At 39.8% G+C, this 27,734-nt stretch overlaps 1 protein-coding gene across 1 annotated transcript in view; it reads right to left on the bottom strand.

Annotated features, from left to right (window-relative positions):
* LOC311507655 (transmembrane protein 132C) overlaps positions 1-27,734 on the bottom strand; it is a gene marked incomplete at its 3' end in the record, with an annotated part of 159,112 nt that overhangs the window by 11,110 nt on the left and 120,268 nt on the right. Inside the window, exons 4-6 of the mRNA XM_084572085.1 lie at positions 27,253-27,442; positions 9,902-10,052; positions 1,332-1,533 (exon numbers count right to left, since the gene is read on the bottom strand). Of these exons, the coding sequence (XP_084428211.1) occupies positions 1,332-1,533; positions 9,902-10,052; positions 27,253-27,442 (543 nt within the window). The remainder of the gene's footprint in view (positions 1-1,331; positions 1,534-9,901; positions 10,053-27,252; positions 27,443-27,734) is intronic.

The following is a 27,734-nucleotide window of genomic DNA, read 5'->3' as shown; positions in this document are numbered from 1 at the left end:
CGCACAGATCATTGAGCACTATATCACTTTTCAGCCTCAGGAATATTGCCCAAGCTCTGTAATGCTCAAAATGATTGCTCATTCCTTATTCAGTATACTTTTTTGGGGGAGACCAGTGCAGTGAATCATTAGACACTCATTATGCAGCTGTGCCTGCGTTTTATTCCTTGTGTGTCTACAACGCCACTGCCAAGCCAATTTAATGCAGCCCTTTATTTTTTACCAAGAGATTGTCGGGGTTTGTTAAAAACTTCTCGAATGAATGACTTAAAGAAATTTAGATTTGTCTGGCAACTATTTTCAAAGTGCCAGAGTTGTGCTATGATAAAAGTGCCAACACCATTGACTGTGTAAAGATGGATGCATCCTCCATGACGTCCTTGAAAAGTGGTTTTGAAGCTCAGTGACTATCTCAGCAGTGGCCTGACTTCTCTTAACTTCCGGCTAATTAAAAAATGGTTGTGGAGTGTGTGTGGAGGTTGGTGATTTAAGACTTAGCAAATAATTAGTGACCTGAGGAAGCTCTCTCACCTGGATTTCTTTACGGTTTAACGAGTAATATGACAACATTCGAGACAAATCGGTCAAGAAAAAGTCCTGACACCACCTCAACACTACGCGCCTTTAAACAGTTTTGTGATTTATCATAACTTGGCAGTAAAATTTGATTTCAATAGAATACAACCTTTTGATGTCTATGATTAGAGTGTGCACTGCTGCTGCTGGCAGACACCTCAGAAGGATAAAATGCGACGTATTCAGCCATCAGTTTATCTTCCAAAAACACATCAGGTAAATTGCTTGGTTTGATATATGGGTAACACAATTGCAACCGGGCTAAGACCACCGCTCTCTTACTGGTCTCACCTCGAGTGATTTGTTCTGAAAAAATCTATCGCTGTGTTCACACAAGCCCAAGGGGGATACACTTGGGAACAACAAACTAAGTGTGAAAGTAGACTCAGACAGAATCCACCTGTCACCTAAAGTGGCCACTGCCTGAATTTTGCACAACCAAAAGCCTTAATACAGTAATAATTCAAATACTGAGTTATATAAAAAATATTTGCTATATAGACCAAAACATTTTTTTTTGGAGGGACCATTTGTTCTCCTTTAACAACCAAGGGTTTGGCTTGTTCAAGACTTTATTCTTTTAAGTTTAAGAAGCAAGGATCCTGTTTGTTGTGTTGAGAGTCCTCTACTCTTAGCGGTTTTAAAATCGCTGATGTAGGACTGCAGTGTTTGTATAATTCAAAACTAGGGGCCAATTTAATCTCAATGCATAAAACAACAGTGTACTGTAGATGCAACAAATAATCATGTCTTACCTCCTGTTGCCCACACTAACAGGAACCCTCCAGCCTTTAATCTGGCTGAGCTCAGGGTCGGCCACGTCGATGGCCAAAGGCAGGCGGGGGATCCATACACTCATCTCAAGCTGCGCGCTCAGAAAACTGTAGGTGAAGTTGAGCATCACCCTGCTCTTTCCTCTCGTCTCCTTTCCGTTGACGTAGACGTAGTCACAGCGTTCTGACACCTGATGTGAAATGGGGGAAAATAAGAGAGAATAAAATAAGTGACACATACAAAGAGATAAAGAAAGAAGAAATGCATATTCAATTCTTTACGAGAGGGGATACACTGTGTTGTTTCTGTATTTAATCATCAATTAAATGGATGTAGTAATAACATTTATTCATTTGGACTGCTGTAAGAAAGATTATTTTCTGGTATTTTATCCAGTCAACAGCTTCTTCTAAAATACTGGAGATTTGGCATTGCTTAAGTGAAAGCTCCAGTGTCAGGTTTCTTCTTTTCCGTGTGTATATTTGCGTTTGAATGTGTGCTCATCTAGCCTTAATTTGTGTGTCTGCGGCACAATATTCTCACAAGTTATGTGACTTTGGTCCAACTTAACAGATGGAGCTCTGAAGACACACAGACCTGTTTCATCCGAGCAGAGAACAAAACACTCGCTCAAACCAAATTATGACTGGCTGGACAAAGTACAACTCCAATCAGCTATCAAAGTTTCTCAGATCCGTCTCCAACACAGAGAAATGATGTAGCAGGAACATCAGAAATATCTGTCATCATCTTCAAAGCGCCAGAATCTCCTCATCAACATTTTTCCCCGAGGACACAATCTATTTAGCAATCTGTCATCAAATTTTGTTTGTAATCACTTGTATTTCAATTCATTTCAATCTCAAATACCATCATAAGCTTGATTGGCACAACTAGTAATTTCGGCACATGTCCTCAGCACTAACAATTGCTTCTTTATAACAAACCAGTCACAAGAAGACTGTCGTCTGTCTCCAGTTCTTTGCATATAACTTGGCAGTTTTACTCTCAAATGATGTCAGACCAGCCCCTCTCTCTGAGGGACAAAACTGACAGCTTGGTGTCTGTCAGTCCTCTCCTCCTCCTCCCTTTCATTTCATTTTTTCTCTTTCTCTCCCACTTCACTCTCACCCTCGGTCTACTCCAGTATTGCTGTACCTCCTACGTGTTCTGTCTCTCTGTAATGAGAACAGGTTGGAACAATTCATAAGCTGCAATCAAAGTAGAGGAAAGTGTAAGGTTTCACCTTAATTCCCACTGAACCTGTCACTTTTATAAATGAAACTGTTAATTTAACTGAAACTGTAGTTAACACTTCAGTCAAGCTCACATCAACTCATCGTGAAAACCCATCAAACTAGGGTTTAAAAATTGCCAATATAAAGTCGTTTCATGCGACTACAGTGGACAATTTGTTAATTAATTAATTAGTCTCTTGTCATCTTTTTAACCATGTACATTAGACAATAGTTGGTGTTTCATCGAAGTAGACAAACATTAGATGCTTATCAAAATCATTCACATAGATTTCCCCACACACTTAAAGTAAGAAAATATGTCCACGACTTAAGCGCAGTTTATGCCTCTGTGTGACAAAGACGGCATAACCAACGCACCTAGTGTAATTATTTTTTTTTGCTTCTCTTTCAACAATGGCGACTGAAACTTTCGCTGAAAGTTTGCACAAAATGTCATACAAGAATCAAGAGAATCAATAATCCTTATGTGTCATAATCTTTATTGATCCACAACAATCAATTTGAAAATTGTGGAGATGGAGAAGCAGCTGGAAATACTAAAGCGGAAATATGCTACTACCAAGCGTCGCTGCGACGCTGTCATTTCTAGGGAGGTGCACGTCAGGCTTTGGCATTAGGGTCTGGGCTGTTGCCGTAGCTACGGCGTGAAATTGACGCAGAAGCATAGACAGTGCATTATTTTGGTACCACCAAATTCAGCACAGCAACCTTGGAGCTTTAGACAGGGCCTGAAACGTCCACTAAGCAACTAACTGTCAACTACAAAGCAATGGGCGATGAAGAAATTGCTTTATGTGAGGATGGGGCTTTACATTGCCCTCGATAAACAGTTTCCCATCATGCTGGTTAACTAAGTCAGCACCGAGTGAACCTCCTTGTATTTCACAGTATACCAGTTTTAAATTTGCAAATGCACTGGTAGCGAGCCATTTTACGTCAATCAGCAATGATTTTCTGTGTAACCATAGCAATGGAGATGAAGTAACTAATAGCAACCAGGAGTATGAAGGAGCCTGTGGCAGAAAAGTTAGTCACATATGTAACTCTCTGGCGACTGGGAGGAAGGTAGAACCAGAGAATGTCTAATAAGGGGAGAACTTCCACTCTCAGTGAACTTCCGGCTTCTGAACTGGTTGCAGTTCCACTCTGGTTCCATATGAGGGCGCTCTCAGGACGAGTGCAGAATGAATGGAGGTCTATGGAACAATACCCCTCAAAATCCACTTTTCTCAGGATATAATTTTATGTGCAGTAATTTGAATATTGTATTTGAAAGGAGATGCAAAGAAATTACACATTGCTGGGTGTTAGATTTTTTAGAGTCACTTATTTGCTTTAAAAAGTATTTTAAAATGTCAATGACGTCATACACATCGTACGACCAGAGATACTGCTTTACGGCAATCCTTCAGTCACTGCTTTGGTGCTTTCGCGCTCTGCACTTTCTTTTCTCTCGAGGCATGGACAACACAGCTGACACAGGTAAATAAATATCACAGTACATACATAACCATAGGCAGATAAAAGTGCCAGCAACCAAAAAAAAAAGTTGTTACGTTGAAAAAAAAAACTTGGGCGAAAAAGTCCGCCTTAACATTCTGGTCCCGCTTCGGATGCCACGATGCCGTCAAGCGGTATCTCTGGTCGTAATCAGTCCTTCACTGACCAATCAGCGTTCATTAGCACAATGCTAGCGTGTTATGGGCAACAACAACTCAACCTGTAAGAAAACGAAAGGACATAAGTTCTCGTTCATTCAACTTTTGACCTATAACCCATGTTGAACTTGCAAAACCTACAGTCAAATCTGAGATTTCTCAACGACAATCGGGTGAAAGAGACACATTTAGCCGTTTAGCTCCATAGACTCCCATTCATGTTGCACTCATGGCGATCGCCCCCAGTGGAAATCTGGTGGAACTGCAACCAAAATTCGTTACAATGGGACTTAATAGAGAGTGGCAAGGCTCTCCGTAGACGGGCTCTGGTAGAACCTTGGAAGTTTTATTTTTGATTGGGATGGTCGGGATAACGAAGAAATTCAACTTTCCAAGGAAAGATAAACGATTAATGGCAATTACATGCACCATTTGGTCTGGCTCACAGTTGGTCGACAATTTTAGTAATTACTCTCACTACCAGACTAGGGAGACAAACATAAATGTGATCTATAAGTGTATCATTCATTAGTCTAAGATCGTAAAAATCTACAAATTAATAAACATAAGCGTAATCAGATTCATTTATTTCTATTTTTGTGTGTAATATTTTCAGTTTCATTTTTAGTGCGGATGATAGCTGAATAGCAGTGTCACACTGTCATATACTGGGCATGTATGTAAAGTGGCGTGCATTCATTTTAAACATACTATTTCATTATAAGCATCAGTGATGTCTGCCCTTGTTAGCTGTCAAGAATTAATGAGGGTTGATAATGATGTGAAACATCCAGTGCGTGTGTGCAAACTGAAAAAATAATAATAAAAAAAAAAAAACAAGTCACAATATCACACATGTGAAACATACACACTAATGTGCAGGGTTTCTAAAGGCAACCAACCAGAAAGTGAGCTGGAAGAATCCACTTCACTCTTCATTGAGTCTCACTTCTATTTTTGTTCCATTTTCCTTGTTCATTCTCTCTCCAACCCACATGCTGTCAAACCATCGCCACCTTTCAATCTCCCAATTTTGCTGCACCTTGGTTTTACACTCTAGTGCCATCTGTATCGTCCATATGAGAGATATAAGATAACCATAACGACTGCAGTGAGATCACTGGAAGGTGATATCTTCTTCCCCACATGAAGAATTAAGCACTTGCCTGGTCTTTGGGATCTATTATCCCCATTGGCGCATCATGAAAACATTCACAAATCAATGCCAGCTCTCAGTGGAAACAATTAATTGTGTTACTTATCAGGAAGTGGTAGCGGCACAAAGATAAGGACACAACACAAACTAATACAGGTGGCATACATGAATGAGTTCATAACTGAAAATGATAAAAGACTACATCACAAAGCATAAGATATCTTTCCTTTGTGATTGCACACAGCAGCAACTGTGCAATTTACTTCATTCAACATTATGGAAACATACTAGGGTGAGGCTCAGATGTTTACTGGCTACACTGCAGGGTTCAAAGCAGAAACGTAGAATGATTCACTTCAAAACAGAAGACAAAACCTTCTTGTTTTGGTTTGTCGAGCTGTCCCAAATAGTGCAAATGTAACATAAGAGATCAAATTGACATGTAATCAACTATATACAAATATTTCAAACTCTGTCTTCTGGCCTCTATTTCCAGCTACTAACTCCTATGGTCGACTTCCGGTTCTCATGGTCTATCAACGTCAAACAAAAACTCGGAGAGAGTTTCAAGCTGCTCTTTCGACTGAAAGTTGACAGCGATGACCTAATTTTTTTGTTACGGCACTTTGAAAACGTCACGCCAGCGTGATCATAGACTAGCGAAGGTTAATTCAAGACACACCTATTGCTCACCTGGCCCATAAACTGAGGCTTTAATCCCTAGTGCGTTGGTCAAAAGAATCATTCAATCATGTCTATATATCCCTGATTTTGCTTTTTCTGTATATACATAGTAGCTTTAAATTCAAATAAGCAGCTGCTACCCACGCCTGTTTCCAGACGACTGCTGTGCTTTTCCTGCCAGTGTCATAGATACCCGAGTGACTGCTAACGAAATAACAGCAGTTCAACTATACATGTGTTAACCACCCGAGGGTGGTATTTATCTCCTTTGATTGTCCTAAGGAGATAAGTACAGCTGAATTGCTTATCCAGACACAATCTTTTTCACCTGGAAATGATCTCTTAACCACAGAGACCAAGAGAGTGTATTATTATACATTTTAAAATGTAAAAGTGTGGTGTTTAACTGACTTGTTTTTCATGAATATGAAATCAAAACTGTCACAGAAGACTAAGAACACAAGTTTCTGTCAGTCGACTCCTTACCGCTATTTCAGCTCTGCAATAATTTTCAGTTTAACAGCGCTGTTCGTATAGACAGTACATTGTTGATAAGGGAAGGTCAACACAATCCATACTGCAAGAAAGAAGAACTTAACCCTCCAAGTCTCAATGAAACACAGAGAAAAGCTGGAGATGTGTTCTCATCAAAAAGTGATTTATTCTGAGATTCCTTTGAAAATACGGTGGAGAGAGGAGGGGTACCGCTTACTGTTCTCTAACCAGACGCTTGGGCAGGGGAGTATGCTACTGAGGTCAACGTCACAATGTGCGGTACTACTTCAGTGGATAATTAAACCCTTTGAGAGATCTGCCTCCTCTCTCCTCCTCTCTGATATGCATGTACTGTACACAGAAACACACAAAATCAGCGATGCAGTATAACACAGACACACTCGTAACACTGTTCTTTTTCTATCCTGCATACTCACAATTAGGAACAAACACTTTATTTTTGTTATTTCTCTTCATTTTCCTTTCTCGATCGCGCTTCCACGCAATACACAGGGGCAGCGTTGGAAGACGGCTATTAAATCTGTGGCTGCAGTAAAAAGCTCAGTCGTCACCTTCCCTCATTTACATTTTCTAACTTAACAACAAATCCTGTGCAACATTTCCCGGACATTCAATAAGGTTTTATTCAATAGGGTTTTAGATTAATTACCTACGCTTTCTGAAAGCCGATGAAAATCACCTTACAGAGATTTGAAACTTACTTGAGACAGATAATCAATCACGGTGAGCAGTTTGTCACCTTTACAGTTGGCTAAAGTTATACTATTGGCAGGCCGCTACAGACTGATGAATCTTCTCGTTGCATGCAGCCACCTCTCACGCAACAATATTTGCATGACTGTTTTAATATTATTTTAAGGTTAGTAACGTGAGCAGCAGAGAACTGGATCGACAGTATGTGGCCGTCCGCCACCATGTGTAATAAAATAAGAAAAGACTTTTGTTGTTCCCCGAGGAGAAATTAAGTCGTTACAGCGGCAGGGCAAAAATACAAGGTTAGGGTTAGATGAAGAAATAGAATAAAGTAAGAAAAGGTGCTATATAACAGTTAATGTTAAGAATACAGAACATATTTACAGTACCTGTACCAAGCTTAACTAACTAACTACAGTTTGGGAAAAGGGGTTTTAGAGGCTGAATATACACATGGACATTCATGAATATCGTGAGTAATGGGAAACTTTGGATTATTATTATAATTACTGGATTATTGCTGTTAAAAACAAAGATTGCCCAGAAATGGAATGATGAGCAGGGTTTCCATTCAATGTTAATTCTATGGTGGCCCGCCAGGGTCTTATTTACTCTGAATTGGTCTTATGAAGAATCGCTCACCTGCTCTATACTTAATTTGACCCGACGGAGAAACGACACGGACAACATACGGAACTAACGTAGCATGTGAAGCTACTTGGTTGTTCACGAATAGAAGTGTACGTTACTGCCACCATTTAAAATCCAGTGTTTGTGCTCTTGATTTTTTAGACCATGGAGATTTAAATTTTTTTAAAAGAGTTGGTCGAAACGACTTCTGAACTAGCTTAACTTTATAAGCGCTAGCTAGCAAAGTTAGATTGAAAGTCAACTCGTTTTATTTGCTGATACTTTGTTTAATCTTACATACATTTGTCCATAGAATGCCACGTCTAAACACACTTTGGTTTAGTATACATGTTAAAGGACTGCACAGGCTGCTGTTATTTTGTCGCTAAATGCAACATTCGCATCATTACGCTAATGATGGACTGATAAAATCTTATTGTATCTGCAGACATTTCACATACTGTAAAATAACAACAAAAATGGCCATGGTCTCACAAAATATTGTGTTAAACACTGATGAGTGTGAAAAATACCACAGTACTAAGAAATGCTGATGTTGACTGCTGTAGGGACAAAGGATCATGTAGTTAACACTGGTGACTGTGATCTTTAATGAAAAACTGTGCAGACAGAATATGACCTTGTCGCTGTCACTTGTTTTGGTCCTTGTCAGATTATTAATTAACAGTTATGACTAGATTTTGAGACCTTTGTTTGTAGGAAAATCATTTAGAAAGCGCTTTATGTCATAATTATTTATTTGGTTTTGCATTACCAGCTGGTCCCCTAGTTCGTTTGTTCTCATCATTGTTTTGCAGTTTTTTACTGTGCTTTTCATATGTGCGGATTTTGAATGTAGTAGTCTAGGAAATGTCTCTATCCTCACCTCAGAATGTGAGTTTAAGATGTGTAACTGTGCGCATTTGTGACATTATAGTAAATTGGGAAGTCAATCCAGGTCCAAGTGTGATCAGTGAGATGTGGTCATTTGAAGCTTATGTTTTACATTTGATTTATTATCAAAGGTAGGCGTACTTTTTTTATGGTAAAACCACAAATTATTAATTACATCAGACAAAGATATCCCCAAGTATTATTTTTATATGCACTTTCCCAACTACTTGGGCAACACATTAACAAAAGTTGTTTTGTCACTATTCTTAATGGTGTTTGTAATTTCTTAGAAAATGATCTAAAAGTGTGGATGACTCATCCTGCACTCTGCCATATACACATTTTACTTAATCAGTCAGTTATACAATTAATGGCTTGATCTTGCCAGAATCCATCAACTTAATGCTTGTTGCCATTTTGTGAGATCCCTCGGTTATAACACCAGAATTTTAAATCCGATGAGCAACATACAGTATAAAAATGAACAGCAGCTTTTGCCTTAAATGAATCTGTGCTGCTGCCTACTTGAATTGTGCCACATTAGACAAGATGAATAAATATGGCTGATGGGTTACAACCTAATAAAAAACAAGTGCAGATGGGAAGAGTTTGTTTTTCTTCTGTCTTTTCTGATTTCTTCAACACCCACTGTTAACTTTTAAAAAATTCATTTTATTAATTTTTTTCTGCATGTACGGCTCATATTTTGCATCCTCTTGTTGAAATCCATGTGTTACGGAGATCCAAAACATGACAGAAGCTACGACCTTGATGGCACTGGTCTTGAAACATGACTGGATTTCAAAAGTATAATGACGGAGAATAGCTGCACAAAAGCAAAGCCATATGCAAGATTAAAAAAAACACAAATCTCCAACACCAATGATGGCATTAGTTTTAGCGTTGAGTAAAATTGTTTTGAAAGTGAAATATCTCTAAATGAATTGATATTACATTGAATCTAATTAAATCTGGACCCTGTGAATCGGAATTGAATCAAATCAAGAAATCGGCATCAATACCCGTCCCTAAATAAAAGTAGCTGCTCAAAGCAGGTGCACCACTGACCTTGATAACTTGTTCGTCTGTTGACTTGCACTCCACTGACTCTGTAACATCAGAGACTGCTCCGTCTGTCCCCACTGTGACTACCTTTACCGGGACTGCGACTGTACGCCCAGTGAGGACGGCCGTGTTGAGGATCTCCGTGTCCTGTAAAGGAAAAACACCAAAAGACTCGCATTAGTATCACTGTAACAACACACTCCTTGGCTGCCCCAGGCAGGCTTTACCACCAGCGGTGCATTCACCAGCTTGTTAGCTACCAGATAACCATGTATTGTCAACTTCATATTAATTGCACAGTGGGTATGCTCAGCAGCTTTTTTTTAGACTCTTCTCATTATTGCTGCACAGATATTTTGCTTGATCGAAGAATAGAGCGTTCCCAGAAAGTTTAAAGTCTCTCTGACTGAAATGCTGAATATTAAGTGTAATGATCCAAGACTAAACAGAGAACTGTATTAACATGTTTGCGGATAAGCCTGTGCATGTGCTGTGCTATAAATCGGTGTGATGATATTACTTTAGTCAGTGTCACATTCTTTGTCACCCAAAACACTAGTATGAACTTTACATAAAGAAATAAAAAATAAACTAGAATAAACACTGTATATTTATACAGCTATGAAAAATCAACTACAACAGTGGTTGCACAGCAATAGATGAGATAAGCTCAATTTGTATAGTCAAAGCTTTGGAGGCTTTTTCAAAAGGGAAAAGACTCGGCTGGGGATGGCAGTTCAGATTATTTAGTCTCAAGTTTGATTCACCCCTTGTTCTCAACCTGGAGCGACAACCTCTTCAGTTGTTGACTATAGTTTTCATCACATCAGGTGTCCCTTTGAAACGTGTTCAAGTAGTCCAGCGTGATAATGAGCACGCATGAGCTGTACTGTTTACCAGCGCAGAGCACAAGGGTGTTTGCTTGACTGGGTTTACTTGGTTTGTGCTCACACTAGACATGATTCCCTTGTTCCGCGTCCCGAGTATAATTGCCTCCCTCCCCTGCTCTCCTGCTGGCCTGCACGGAACAATGGGCACGGGCAGTGAGAGCTCTCCGTTCCATGCTCGAGGATGCTTACATCATCAGCTGTGTCCGGGCCCACGATACCCTCACCATGGACCGGGCGTACTTATGTTCCATGAACTAGACCATGGAATGCAGAAAACACACTAGTGAAACAAACTGTGCTTCGGGGGAGGGAGGGTACAGGGGTACGGATTGCCGATTAAGAGTGAGGAGCGAACAAAATGTAACTGTTATTTTTAGCTGTTTTTTGATTTGTTTGCTTGTTTTTAAGCCGGAAAGGGTGATAAATGGCCATCACAAATTTTGCAGAGCGTGTTCGGAGTACTTATTTCGTCTGAAATACTGTTTATAATACAAAGACATGGAGTAGTGTTATTTTGCTTGGTGCATTAGTTGAATACTTAACATGGGTATGGGTATATACATCACTTGTGCCACTATACCATACAGTATATTTACAGTATATATGTTAAAAAGATTTAAGTATTGCCCTCAAAGATTCTAATTAAAGCAGAAAGAAATTCTTCATTCTTATCAAAAATCTGATTGCTGACATTTTTTAATGGCAGCTAATGTAACCCTGGGTGACATAGGTCTGCTACTAGCTCACTTACTTCCTGCTCTATGCCCTTTTTTTTTTTTTCATTTTGAACGTTTCGTCTTCAACCCCCGACCAATCCTGTCCCTTAAGACATCATTTATCAGCATGGCAGGTTTTTGTTCAAATCACAAATAGCTTTATATTCACCTGTGTAGTACTTGTTCTGACTTTAATGGAGGATTTACACTGAATTAGAATCACACTGCAGTCCCCCCCCCCCCATTTTATAGCTATATCCCCAGAATTCACCTCAACTTTGACAAGAATACGTTACCCATAATTGCAGTCATTCAAAAGATATAACAAGGTACACTTGAGAGTGTAAGGCCTTACAGAGGAGCAGGGAGAAGATAATGAGATCAATTAAGACAACGCCTGGTAATCCTTGAGCTCTCAGTGTGTTGGTTGTACAGAGGATTTGCTGGTGGATCCTGCTCATCACAGCTTAGTTTCAATAAAAGACTACTAAGAACCCCAACTCTTTGAAAGGCAAACGAAAACTCTTCTCCAGACTACTCTTTGTTCATCAAAACGTTTTTTTTTTCCTACTTGCTTTGTTTCTTCACCCTCATGCCACCTTTGAGATAAAAAAAAAAAGATGTCATTTAGATACAGATAAATGAATTTCATGCCTTTCAACAAGAGGTAAAACTGGATGTGTAAATTCCTTTTGCGTTGCTAATGAATTGAAATTTGCACCAAATATACCAGTATAGGCAATATGACCATGAGCTGTCCTTGTTGCTTATTAAATTTAGTTGCAACTTGCTGCTTTATTGAATTATTACAAGTCGAGAAAATGGAGGTGGAATTTGTCAAATCTAGCAAAGTCTCGGGGAGTTGTGCTTTGACACAAGCGTTCTAATTAACTGTACACCATAGCTTTTACTGAAGCATCCAGTCAGTGGCTTTTAGAGCAAATAATGCCATTCAGCTTTTTCCAACGTGAACATCGGCTTTTTAAACAACCTTGTTAAAATGTGTGCAGCTGATCCAAGGCTTTTCTTACGTGAATGTCTGCTTATATCGAATCCTTCTCACACTGTCTGTGAATTTTAATTTATTTATCCTGCCATGAGGGGAAACAAACTCTCAGCAAGAAACATGCAAGAAACAAATTAGGTATTCTGGCAAAAAAAGAGAGCTATTTAGTGCTTTCATTTACCTACAGAAACATAAGGCGTACAATACATTTCTGGTTTCACAATGATAAATGAGTTTTAATTGTTGGGAGAATATGCTATCCCTCCCTTTCTCAGCATGGATTGTAGAGTGAATTCCATGTCTCTGGGTTCCCAGTGACTACGGCTGTAACGATGCGCCAACGCAATCAATGACATTGATTATGTAAATAATCAGTCTACCGCACATGCTGAAAAAGAAACTTATCCCAAAAAAAGACCAATCCTGATTGTCAGAATGGGAATTCTCTAAACAGGCACTCAATAAGATGCACTCTGTATAAAAATTAAACTGCCTACCACAGCAGCACAACCGCTGTGCTTGAGCAGCTTTACAGAGAACATCCACCGGCTTTGTGAACTGGAAACGATGAGAACGCAGTATTTGGCACTATTACAATGAGTTGTTTTTTTTCTGATGGATTGTTGGTTGGCAGCCAGAGTCTTGGAGTTGTCGTTGTATCTGTCTTTCAGACACTCAACAAAGACTACGAAAATAGAGCACAGTGGCTAATATAGCCACACTACTTTACAGTCCATTTGCAGGTTTGCTTATGGTTTATGCACGAATAGACCTAGAAAATGAAACAATACAGATTTCCAATCGAGTTCTAAGCTCTAAGTGGGTGTAAGCATGTGCAGATAAATTATGATGATGCTTTTTGACTTATGATAAATAAGATCATTAGGTGAAAGTTAAAGTTTGAAATGGTTTCTTCATTCATAGATTTCATCATAAAATAGACGGTAAAAGTTATTATGAAAGAATATGTGAATAAAAGTTTAATGGTTGAAGTCATTTTTATTGTTTGGTAACTTAATTTACTTCTCAGGAAAATATGAATAGATTAATCAAATAAATGATAAGAAATAATCATTTGTAGCAGCCCTAGACATATTATGTGTAGTACTGGTTACAAAGACCTTCACATCATCTCTTATGCATATTTCTCCGTAAAGGTAAGTGAGTGAGTATCTTTGCTAATAATGATATGACGCTGATCGAACAAACACCTATAAAATTACTCTGTGTGTTTTCTGGACTGGAACAGCACCATGAGAAGTGTCTTAATGAGCTCCAGCAACATTTATTGTGAACGCTGTACTTAGATAGACAATAATATGGATTAAGCTTGCTTTAAATCCATGTGATGACAATATATACAACTTCTTGAATGAAATTCTGTGAAATACCAAACAAAACAGCTTGAGTGAGGCATAAGGCACAAGAGCCAATATCTTTTTCCATGAAATCCACCTACCTCTCACCGGGCATTGCCTGAATGCCTAATACCCTCCTGGGGTTATAAAGGTCTAAAATGCATTTCTTATTTGTGAAGCCTATTTGCACATAACGGCAGATAAACACTCATGTCCCCGATTCTCTATATTATTTTCTTACACACAAACCCACTCAGCTGTACATACATACACATACAACTAACTCTGGCACAAGCACGTGCACACTCTTGTTGGCCAGCTTAAGATGAGGCATGACTCACTCCTTGTGCAACAGTTTATCCTAACAGCCTCTCATTGCAGTGCAGAGAGCAGAGAAAGAAAAGAGAGGAAAGACGTAGAGAGAGGGGAGAATCAATAAAAGGCCATTATGCGTCCGTAGAGCTGGGGTACACTGGTGGAGTGTGTTGGGGCTAATATTGTCGTGGATGAATGATGGGTGGGACAGCCTACACATATATGCTTAGAAAATACACTGCTTGGCCAAAAAAAAAAAAAAAGTCATCACCTGGATTTAACTAAGCAAATAGGTACTAGCCTCTTATTGGATAAATACTGCATGGGCGATTATCTTGATGCAATGAGTAGCTTTACATTTCTTAAACAACTATGTTGAAAGACGCATCCCATGGTCATGGAAAAGATGTTAGTCTGTTTGAGAAGGGTCAAATCACTGTCATGAATCAAGCAGAGAAAACATTTAAGTAGATTGAAGAAACTACTAAAATTGGGTTAAGAACTGTCCAACGCATTATTAAAAACTGGAAGGATAATGGGGAACCATCGTCTTTGAGGGAGAAATATGGTTGGAAAAAAATCCTGATTGCTGGTGATCGGTGATCACTTAAACGTTTGGTGAAATCAGATTGAAGAAAAACAACAGTAGAACTCAGGACTATTTAATACTGAAAGTAAGAGCATTTCCACACGTACAATGAGAAGGGAACTAAAGGGATTGGGACTGAACAGCTGTGTAGCCTTAAGAAAACCACTAATCAGTGAGGCTAACCGGGGAAAAAAAGGCTTCAACTTGCTAGGGAGTATAAAGTCATGTGGTCTGATGAGTCCAGATTTACCCTGATCCAGAGTGATGGGGGCATCAGGGTAAGAAGAGAGGCAGATAAAGTGATGCACCCATCATGCCTAGTGCCTAGTGTACAAGCCTGTGGGGGCAGTGCTATGATCTGGGGTTGCTGCAGTTGGTCAGGTCTAGGTTCAGCAACATTATGTGCCCAAAGAATGAGGTCAGCTGACTACCTGAATATACTGAATGACCAGGTTATTCCATCAATGGATTTTTTCTTCCCTGATGGCACGGGCATATTCCAAGATGACAATGCCAGGATTCATTGTGAAAGACTTAAATTGTGAAAGAGGAGCATGAGACATCATTTTCACACATGGATTAGCCACCACAGAATCCAGACCTTAACCTCATTGAGAATCTTTGGGATGTGCTGGAGAAGGCTTTGAGTAGTGGTCAGACTCTCCCATCATCAGTACAAGGTCTTGGTGAAAAATGAATGCAACACTGGATGGAAATAAATCTTGTGACATTGCAGAAGCTTATTCGAAACAATGCCACAGCAAATGTGTGACGTAATGAACGCTTAAGGTGGTCCAAGAAAATTTTAGAGTGTGTGACATTTTCTTTTTTCTTTTGTTGGCGACTTTTTTTTTGTCCAGGCAGTGTATCTACTATAGTTGATTGTCTGCCAGTTCAAGGACAGAATATGCTGTTTGTTACACATCTCTCAGCAATATGTGCTTGAGATGTGGTGAGTACGGGGCCACAGAGAATGTTTGGAAACCGCTTTCACATTTGTTCTTCAGGCTTCAAGAGGAGCTGCATTATTAATAATAATAATAATAATAATAATAATACATTTTATTTAAAAGCGCTTTTCAAGATACTCAAAGACACTTTACATAAAAAAAATAAAAAATTGTTGTTGTTATTCTGAAAATAAACCACCCATACCTCTTAGTACACTGATCTTGGATCCAATCAGTAACAAGTACACTGTAGCTGTGGAAACCTCCATGTTGGTCAGTTTAAGTTTTAACATGTCCTCGTACGTAAACATCCGAATGGATTTATTCTATAAGACCTGCATGCAGGTGAGGTAGTAACCCAACACGTTCGAGAACAGGAGTCTGGGTTTCATGTCCTTTAGGGTTATTACTTTTCAGTTGCTTTTACGTTAGATTAAGGCAACCACTTGATTAGGTTTATTAAAAAAAAATAAAAGATCATGGGTTAATTAAGAGACTCTTTCATAACGTTACCAGGCAGGCTTGGAGACTGCTAAAACCTCATCACCATTTCATGGCATCCATGGGGATAAGTCAAGCACCAGCCAGGAGATTTTACACACACCTATTTCCCACAATCACAGGAGGGTACATATCTACGCTACTACAACTTATTTTATATTTTGTATTGTATGTACCTTTACGATTTTATATAGTTTATATAGTTAGTTATATACTATTATATATTTTGTGATGCAGATGGACACCGGCACAGACACTGAAGGAATTATGACCGTAGTCATGATAACAACTGAACTATTATTTGAACTGTACATTGAACTAAACATTTTTTTTCTCAGTTTATTCTATTTTTTTTTTCACCACTACATACGTACGTTCACCTCTGTTTTCAAGCATGTATGTGTGTGTCCGCCCATCGGGGTGGGTCTCCACAATGCGCGATGCGAGCAGAGAAGAATTGTAAATGCGTGACCATGCAAGTAAGACAGCAATTACATGCAAACAAGCAAAAACACAAGGCTAATTAGTTTGCTTAATAAAATAATAAGGTATAGACCTGTTCTATAAGAAAGTTCACCTTAAATGACCCCCCCCCAATATAATGGTAGGGCAAACACTGACGTATGATTGGTTGATGCTTCACTGCGTCAATCGTATGCCAAAGAAAAGTTGAAGCTGGCTCATCTTTGCATTTGTAAACCATCGATTTTTACCTCCATGTCGCTGACTGCTAGTGAAAACGATTCCTAGCCTGTTGCTGGTAGTTTTAACGGCATCAGAGAAAGCAATTAATTACAACCGTTCCAAGCACCAAGAGGGTGTCGGAGGACAAGATGAGAACTAATGACTAATCATATATACTTATTCTAAGGGATGAGAGGAGGACAGGAAGGGCACATTTGAGATATGCTTAGCTTAGATCTGGGAACTTAACTCTGCTTGGCTAGCAATTTATTATTCAGTGACTGAACAGATGCCTCTGTCCCACAGAAACCTCACTTCAACTCTTCCCCAACCAACTGAGATTGACAGTATGCTCACAGGTCCTGTACTGTGTTAGCCAACTGCACTTGAAGCTAGGATTTACGTTGCCACTGTAGCACTATTCGGTTCATATCAATTATCAATAAAAAGTCTATTCCCTCCAGCCCAGATTCCTCCCTGCCACTCACTGGCATCAGAACATCTCACAGCCTATAGCAGGAGATAAAATGAAAGGAAGGGCAGGGGAATCAACACCACCTAGGATTTTTATTTTTTTCCCTCCCACTTTTTCTGAAATAGCGATACAACAGCAGGGGAGAGCGGTGTCCACACAATGTAATCTCTTTACGGTTATGGCTCGGGAAAAAGGCACAGCAGCCAAGTTATTCTGCACTGCAATGCTGAAGTCAGAGGAAAGCTAGGGCAAGGTGTTGATAAGGGAAATGACAAGGGTGTGATCGAAAGGGCAAAAAAAGAGAGACATTTCTTTCCACTTGAGAAGGAGGAAGTTGCTAGTTATTCTGTGTGCAGCAGTGAAAACTTCATCAACGCTATCAAATTATTCAGTGCGGGAAAAAGTAATTAAGGTGGGTGTGGATAGATGACTGAAACACTAAACCTTATTTCTAGCAACATATGCTAAAATCGCGTACTCAAAGAAAAACAAAAGTCCATGTTGATTCAATCTGAACTTTTATTAGGATGGAATTAGCTGAACAATCAGCTGTTGTGTCACCACTGATTTACCTTAATTGCTAAAGCACCTATAATTGCAGTATTAGCAAATAAAGGGTTGGGGGCAGTTTGGGGGCATTCTGCCATAACGAGGAGTAAGAAATACCACTATTGATTAGTAAAGGACCTGCTGTGATTTATACTCTCCTCATTAATTAGATATTGATTTATAACTTGTTGGCCTGGCAATCTGTTGGATTTTGTTATTGTGTACTGTGAGCTCTAAATACTTTTAGTGAGATTAAATATTAAGCTGCTGTTGTTTTTTTCCCCTGCCTGGTACTTTCACGCTCTAACATTAGGGGAGGAAATGCCGAAGTCAGCAGTGATACATCGGCCGTCCCCGATAAAGCCTGCCCATATTCTGAGGACCCTTGTCCTGTTTCTGGAGGCCGTTTGATTAGAATAAGCCAGAGAGCTCCGCTGTGCTGGAGCCCGGCCCTTGCTGGCCAAATGAAAGACTCTCCAGGCAGGGGTGGGTGAGGGAAGGCAAGCCAGCAAAAAATAAACAAACGGCAAATGACAGAATGGACAGGATTAACTTCAGAGTAAAGCCTGACTGGCGTACATTGAAGCTGTATCTTGGGGCCCTGAGAGAAGCGAGGGAGACTTGTGGAGTTTCAGGAGTGAAATAAAGTTTGTCTGTGTGTCTGCAGTATAGATGATATGTGTCGTCGTTTCTGTGCAACTCATACTCAGTCACAAAGATGCACATGTGAAGGATTGCATGATTTCTACAACCGCCACAGAGAAACTGTGATGGAAGAAATTATATAAAATGCTCAAAGGGAGCTTGGTTTCATTTTTTGAGAGAGTCAAACTTTGAGTCTTTTCTGTAGGTTGGAGTATGGAGGTTGGAGTTTACTGTTTGCACAATTATCTGCTCATTGACAGAAAATGTACAGATAATCTGATATTTCATGTGGACATTATCTTAATTTATATTTTTTTGCATATCGTCTTTTTAATACATCGTTTATCGTGGTGCTCATGAACGTTCTCTGAAGTAGTCTGCTGAGATCTTATGTCTTCCAAGTGCAAAGTAGACCAGAGGACATTTGGTGGTTCTTGATACATAAAGTGGCTATAAATTTACAAAATTAGTAACAACCAACTCTTCTGTTCCCTTCCTCCCCGTAGACTAAGGAGCTGTGTACTTTTCCCGGAGTCGTTGGAGATCAAACTGGAGTCAAACAAAGCGTGAATATTGAACTGGCATTGATTAGTTAGACAGAAAATTGACGAAATGAGTGATTAATAGAAATACATTTAGGTAGAATTCAAGTATTATTGACTTTGTTTCTTTGTTCTCTTATAATTATGGTGTTGGTTGCGTTGCAATACAAGAGACTTGCTTTTTCCAATAGATTCTTTATATATATATTTGCTTACTGTATGCAAAGCAAATGCTGGCAATATCAGCTTAGTAGTCAACTCATGTATTAGTTGGGCCCTAAAGCAGAGTTTATGTCGTAACCTATGCGTGTAGCTGACACCGGTGCGAGCCATTTATACTTGTTTGCTTGTTGGTCTGGCTTGCTCTGTAACAGGGCCACTCAAACGCTAGTTGGCGCTGTGTCTTTTTTGCAGGTCTGGTTAATTTTTGTTTCTACATCCTGTTATACTTTCTACTTCCTGCTTTACTTTCAACAATGTTTGGCGAAAAGTCGAGTCATACAAATGTTTGTATCTCCAAACCACCTTCGTTAACCTTTCCTCGATGTGTTCCATGTTTATTGATCCACAACCACTGATTTGAAAATTGCGGAGATGGAGAATCAGCTAGAAACATGCTACTACCAGGCGGACCAATCACAGTTCTTGTGGTGCGACGCATAGTTACATTTCTGGGGAGGTACACATCAGGCTACGGCGTTAGGGTCGACGTATAGTCTGGGCTGTCGCCGAAGCTACGGCATCAACTTGACACAGAAACCTATACCACCTATAACACATACATGTGAATAAAAAAAAAGATAAGCAAAGAAGACACAGTGGTCTAAATAATAACGTTAAGTCTCGTTAGGTTGGACAGAATTTTCTTGTTTGGATCTCTCTGTCCGTTTGTTCTTGTGTCTTCCTCTTGCAGTACATGATGATCAGGGCCATGAGAAGCAAGCCCTGACGCACCCCAGGGCTCAATTCACCAGGGGTGAAAGTGATATAGAGAGTTATTGTAGTAAAATGCACAAGAGAAATGTAGAGCAGTAAATTAGAGGCCTGTATATACACGGGAGGATTTAATTAAGCTATAAGAGGTATTATAGCTGCATGCAGATGGCTAATGTTGCCTCGAGGACTCTTGGCTTGCCAGTGGATGGCCTCAGTGCACACCCTATTAGTGCTCTATCAGGCCATTTCCAAATACTGTTCCTGACAGTGAGACAGTGTGACTCATGGCAACCTGCTAGAGTGCTGCTGGCTGGTATCTGATGCCACGATAGCAATGTGTATAAATTAAAGATGTAAGGGCCCTTTTTCTTTGGACTTGTTTCTCTTGCCTGGAGAGGACACAGCTCCTTATTTTCTGTCGCCTCAGTGTATAATATCTGGCAAACATTTGAAAGGAGAAAGCAGAAATGAGCCTTATTATTATAATTCTTGACTACGGTGCTTACCCGTGACCACAAAAAAAGTTAATGCAGAGCCTCCTGCTAATGGCCCCAGTTATAATGTTGTGGGAATGTGAGCACAATGTTATTGAGTATGAAATGGAGTGAGTTTTAGGAGCTATGAATAAAACGCTAATGATAGCATTTGGGATGTACTGTAAAGAGCGATGGGGGCCACACTGGCTGTCTCTTCTAATGAGAGAACAGAGAGGCACAGCACAGCAAGAGAGAGAGATCAAAAATTCATGGGAGGATGCAGTAAAAGTGGCGCGCACTCAGCTGGCGTGTTCTCTGCATGTACCCCGTTTTAAGCTTGTAAATGAAACACTTTGACTGTCTCCATTCCTGTCTACCTCTCTGGTCCCAGGTCGTGCTCTGTACTGCTCAGTTTTCCCAGATTCCCCCTTTATGTCATTTAAAGTAAACCATATGCAGGCATTTGTCTGAGCTGGCATTTACAAGATGAGTTCATTGAGTTTATAATATCACAGCTCAAGGCCTCTCATAAAGTAAGAGGAAACAGCAATGCCAGCGTCTCTGTAAGTACAGAGAACTTTCTCTTATCTTGTCTTCTTCACTTTGTACTTTCGATCATTTGAGACTTTTGGGTCTATTAAACGTATTGATTTAAGAGATTTCAAACAGAGAATGTTATAAACCCAAACAGAGAACCACCAGGAGGTAACCCTGGCACTGTAAAAGATACAAAAACTCTTCTTCTCAATGAGCCATGCAATCCGTTATTAAACCCTCTATAAATGCACTCTTTTAAAATCAATTGAAGTCTCCCAATACAAGTCAACTTGCTCAAACAAATTCTCCAGTATTAAGTGTCATTTCCTAATATTGACATCACAATCTCTCTCTGTTATCCCTCTATGTTTGGTCTTGTGGAAGATAACTATACATTAAATATTTCTGAAGTATGGGAAATGGCTCTGGCAGGAAGTATAATTATCTCATCCTGATGTCACAATTCCACTTTCATTCTCAGAGAATTTAAACTGAACATTACTTGTTAAGATAAGTGCTTCCTACTGTGAAATAGTTTTCTGAAATATCCAGCCCAGCCACAAAAGGAACAATATTGTGAGTCATTGATTGGACGACAATACAAAGTGCTCTTTTCTGTCACTGCATGATGAATAACTTGATCTTTTTCTTTTCTTTTTTTAAATAGTGATTGCAATGACATTGAGAACTTTAATATTTCTGTATTAACAAATTAACTGGGCAAACCATGCTTGCATTTTTCCAAAGCTGTCTTGGTTTCGATTAGATTTTTCCTTGAGACTTCACTTTCTTGTCCTTTGACTATTTTTACTGCTCTTTTTCCACACTCAGTCCTCAGTCCCCAACCTCTTTTGCACTGTGTTAGCGCACAGGTTAAACATGCACTACACATTTTCATTGCATGAATACAGACAGTGCAATTCACTAATATAACTCTGCATTTTTCGACAGTGACCCCCAAAGTGTATTTATCCGGTATATTAATTTAATTTTCGATACTGGTAGAATATGATGTTGAAAATTTGAAATGGAAGCGAGGTTCATGGCTGTCTCTGGATATTCAGCCTTGGCTTTGATTCACAATGCCGGCAGAGATGCTTTTCAACCAATACACTTCTCAGTCGACCATCATTTGCTGGTTGATCTTCTGTCTGACACGGACGATTCACCAGGACATCTCGTAAATGGTTAACAGATCCATTTCTTTGGATTTCTTGGGTCATCTGCAGTTTGAAGTGTCGACAGTGAAGCCAGCTAAAGGTAGTCTAGGCTTATTTCTCTGAAAATAACTGCTAATGTTGGAAATTTTGTGTATGTGTACATATATATGTATATGCCAGGCGCTGTCCACAGTGCTCAAATCCGAATTGTCTGTGGATGCTTTACAGAACCCAGAGTCTGAGATCCCCCAGAGTAAGCATTAAGGCAATTGCAACCAGGGGAAACTCCCTGTAATTATGATATTGCCTCAGGAAAGCATGCAAAATGGGAAAATATCGATCCTAGTACAGAATACTGAGTAGTTTTTGTGTATCTGCAAGAATTGTTGACATGAACGAACCAAAATAAGATTTAAACCAACCTTTTAAACCGAATTTTCCTGTCCACTTCCTGTGGTGTTTTGCCTGTCGACTTTTGTTCGGAAAGTAATCTCAAGATCTCTAGCCATGAACTCCTTCTTGTGGTGAGGGAAGGTACAGCACTGGCAAACTGTCAAGTTCAGTGTAATTACTGCACAAATAGCCTAAACTTATATAGGATTGCATGTACTTGATTGGCTTTGGCCCCGCAGCAAATACTTGCAGCCCAGTACCAGTCTGGGAGCTAACGTTTTAGAACCTAGCCCCGAGACAACAGTTTTCGGGGGCTGTCGGTTTAAACTGTAAAGTAGTATAACACGAGTTTGCATTTCATGTTTAGTGGGCAATATAACTGTGCATGTGTGCTTCTCTGTTGGAGTGCAGGCCAGAAGCGATTACAAAGAGATGAGAGTTTTATTGAACGGGGCGTCTGGCATTCTGTACACAGACAAGTGCTGCTGAGTGCCAGCAATGATTGGTGTCTACCTACACGTTCTCCTGCACAGGTGAAGACTGATGTCAACTCGAGCTGTCAACACCCAGTTTAATCAGACTATTTGTTGACTCTGACTTACATGCCTTTAATCTATTACTTAGGTATTAAACCGCAAAATGTGCTGTCAGACAATGTGTACCCTTTAGAGTGCACTTGATGAATATTAAAACACCATTGTACAAATGCCATTAAGCTGAACACTAAGATAAAAAGCAGGCTCACAGAGTAAAAAGCTGTAGTCAAAAGTTGTTTCTGTTGTGGACTTCAAAAACAAGACATGAAATATCTGAGTGCTTCGATGTCGGCAGTCTGGTTGCTTCTGAAGATCTCACGTTGTGCTCTGGTTTATGTGGAGTTAAACCTGCAGTGTGTAAATGTGTGTATTAAAACTACAAAGAGGATAAGGCATGTGGTGTCACATTTGCAATATTGAATCAACCTATTGGTATGCATTGCGGTGAACATGTTGACAGGCCAGATAATGTGAATACAAACATACAATTTCCCCAAGACGTCAACCATGAATAATGAATACTTCACGACATCAAAATATGGAGAGCATCTCCAGATCCCAGCAAATGCTTGGTGTTTTCTTGTATCCCACATATGGATGTATTAGCAATAGGAATTAAATATTCTTTAAGTGTGAGCTTGGGCAGAAGGCTGCTGTTTCATTAACTGATATTCTAAGGTTCTTCTATGTGGTCAAATGTCACTAAAGTATGGTTTTCCTGGCTTCACTGCAAGAGCTTTCACTTCATTCTCCATAGAACGTAATTATATTTCAGTTATCTACATTCAGTAAGCTCCAGATGCTGCATGTTCATCCATCTCATCAGTCACATAGAAAAGATTGTTCCACTTGATCTCTTTATGTGTGTCTAATCTTCACGTTCCTCAACAACCTTTTGTCCAGTCTTCTTCATACTTGGTGGATGTGTCACTGGGGACCAAAGGAAGCGCATTGTTGAGTTTGATGTTTGGATGAGCGCTCCCTATATTTTGTATAAAAGTTGCCTGTGCCTGGTCGTCTGTTTGTTCCTGTGTTTGTCCTGTGATAGACTGGCGACCTGTCCAGGTTGTAACCCTTGTTTTGCCTGGTGCCAACTGAGATAGGTTCTAGCTCCCAGCGATCCTCTACAGGATACGTAGTTTTAGATAATGAATGAACATTTTCAGTGTTGTCCTCAGGGTGCGTTGGCATCCCGCTCAAAACTTTTTTCAGTTCCATCATTAGCAGGCATTGCAACTCGTATTTGATTCAACCTTTGCTGGTTGTTTCCATGACTGCTTATTGACAAAGCTGCAACCGGTGCACTCTGAACGGACACATTTTTAGCGAGCGCAGCACTACTCATTAGAAGAGTGACCCAGTCGCTTCTCGTAATTTGTGATCATGAGTTCATATGCTACCGTGCAGATTCACAGCTGTTTATCGGAGTGACGTGGTGGAGCTTGTATAATTGTTTTGCCACTGTTATTATTTCAGTTAAACTTGCTTTGCTTTGCCAACATCCATCCATCGGGTGAGATTTGGACGCGTGGGTTTGTTTATTTCTTACATAACATATAAGTTCCGCACATTTTTGCTTTTAATGAGACATTAAAAGTTAAGAAATGTAGTCAAAATCTCAAGGTTACTCCACTGGCTAGAAACCATGCATCATCAAACTGCTGCCTCAACAAGTCGCTATAATAAAAGTTTATGAAGTCCTCGAAGCCATTTCTTTTTTTACGTGGCCATTATCGGTGAGAAAAATTAAAACAGCCCTTATCTCTTTGCAGCATGCTGTATGTATTTCCTTTCATTTCATAAAAACAATTATAACAATTTATCATGTTTACATAGTCATTATCATAATACAATTAGCAATCTGAAGCCACTTGCCAGTGCATCCATATTTGGAGTGTTAAAGTCCAAACTCAATTAACTTCTCAGCAAACAGAGCTGTATTAACCAGCTTACTGACAATTAAATAGTGCAAGCTTTGTGTTTAAAATAATTGGGCCTGACTGTTTTTCATGTGGCCACTGAATGGTGATTATTTTATCATAGTGTCTTCTGTCATTATTAATAAAGAGCCTAACACATTTTTAAAAAATTTTTTCAGTGGCTAGGCTATCATCTATATGTAGTGGAAAATATGTTCATACTGTTGCAGTATGAACTACACACCAAAGTCTATAAATAGAGTTGTGTTTGTTAACCATTTTTTCTTGGACCTTGTGCAATTGTTCCAGTATAAACCCATTTCCTAGTAACCATCAAAAAGGTGACCTAGGAATCACAATATGTAACTTAATTTGGCTCATTCTATGAATAAGAGGTTCCTTTCATTACATGTCCATCTATCTTTCTTTCTTTTCTTTCAGAAGTAGTAGGATACTGACAGTTTTCTGTTGTGTTGGCTTTGAATTTCACTTCACTGGATTTTATATGTGGATTAGCTGAAACTCGACATTAATTTGGGGTTATTTATATCCATGTGTCATGTGTCAGTGGAACGGGAACAGTGTAGGGGAGAGACAGGAGTGTGACAAGTTAAGAACTTTAATAAAGCCGTCTCATTTAAAGTTCTGAACTCTGACTGCTGGACATCGGATGACACTGGTGTCATCCCTTTTAGCTTTTTGCCTTCAGTCTTGTCTTCTACCAGTGCAAAACATGCTCAGCTGGATTAAGTTCAGCTGACTTGGCCAGTCAAGAGCGCTACAGTTGACTGTCTTCTCTGTATGTGTCAGGTCATTGTCCTGCAGCATGTCTTAAAACGGGGGCTCTTTCTATATCCACAAAGAGCTGTCTTCACTATGTACTCTAACACTCTGAGCTGTGACTCATTACCTTAACCTCGTAGTTACATTCAAAACCAGTCGGCTAGAGCAGGACCAAGAATGAGGAACACCAAATAGTATTTGGCTGCTTTGCATTTGTCCTCGTTTAAGTCTTACTGCGACTTCTAACCAAGACCTGACCCAAATTGTATTCAGTCTAATGAGGTTAGTTGAGTCCAGTTTCATTGTATTGCTGCAGGTCTCGGGCCTACGCGTCAGTGTCTCACACCTAAGTGGCTCTGACTGTCCTCGCATCTGTTGACATGATGCGTCATAATCATCATGGGGGAGAAATTCGATTTTTTGAGACACAGCGAAGTGTGTGAATTATGGTGTGCAGGAAAAATGACATGCCCTGTGGTGGGTCCCTTTCACTGCTGACAGTATTAGTGTTCTATCTCTGGGTCTGTTCAGGTCCGTTTCATTTTGGATCTGGTCTAGTTATAGTTGGTTCTGTTTGTACCAAGTCTGACTGCCTTCAGTTTCCTTTTTATGCCCGTTGGTCTGTGCTTTTCTCATGTGAATAAAGGCTCTGGAAGGCCTTCAGGCAATTTCTTCAAACTTGGCAAAACCATTAATTTTGACTCCAGAATGAGATTTAACTGGTCAGTGATTAAAGTTGAAGGTCACTGTGGCTGTCCCATTCTTGTGAAAAAGACGCATCAGGATCGAATTGAGGATAAATGTTCACTTGGACTCGGGGACAAACTGATTCCAATGGAGCCTGTCTCAATATTTTTTTTTTCACTACAAATATTAAATGAGACCAACATGGATGTAAACTGCAGCTTGACTGGTTGGTGGAGGGATGCGCAAGGTGTTAATTCAAGTTTTTCCAGGCTTTCCACAGGTCCAAATTAGCTCCCACTCTTTGGGCCCAGGCAGACCTTTTGTATCAAACATCATCTGTTCTTTAACAGAATTGTTGAATATCTGAATGCTGACTGAGGGCGGCAGTTGCTCTTTGTCTTGAAATAGCCTGAATTAAAACTTACCTTGTAAGACACACAATCACATCCAAAAACACTTCACAACTGTTAATAATATTCCACTTCAGACTGTTATAAATCATAAGAATACTCATGGATTACATGTATTTGATTAGTTTGTTGAGTTTTCTTTTGTTATTCTAGACCCTGCATTGTTTTTGCATATTTCAAATGAATAAGGAGGTTTTTACACTGGGCTTGGTTTGTCTGAATTTGGCCTTAAAGATACATAAATGTCTTCATACATACAAGCTTCCAACTAATCCCAAGTCAATTCTCACCATGGCTAGTGGCACGATGCCACCCAGGTCCTGCGGTGCCAGTCGGATAAGGGTCTGCACCTCATTGGTCAGGGTGCGGGTGAGCGGGTACTCCACCTGCCACGTCACCTCCCTAATCCCCTGAGTCACCATCAGCCCGTTCACCTCCAGGTCCACCTGCAGCACGCGTTGGTAGCCCGCTGCCTCCACTCTGCAGGGAGAAGATGTGTGTCAGAACTGTGGACTTGGGTAGCAATTAGAATAGCACAATCAAAAGGAGTCACTAATGTGAACACAAATGGCGTAGGAAGCAAGGAAGTAGAATTGGATTAAACGAGGTGCCCTGCCTGAGTGAGATGGCGGGAAAACAGAAGGAAAATTTGTGTTAATCCCTGAAATGAAAATTACATGTTTATTATTCCTAAAGAAAGTGTGCATCACAAATAGTTTCCGAGCAGAGGATTGTCTGGTGCATTACATGCAGATATTTTGATGGATATGCT

This window comes from Chelon labrosus (assembly GCF_963514085.1).
Source record: "Chelon labrosus genome assembly, chromosome: 22".
NCBI lineage: Eukaryota > Metazoa > Chordata > Actinopteri > Mugiliformes > Mugilidae > Chelon > Chelon labrosus.
Note: the sequence above shows the minus strand (reverse complement) of the source record. Positions and strands in the feature narration are given on the sequence as shown.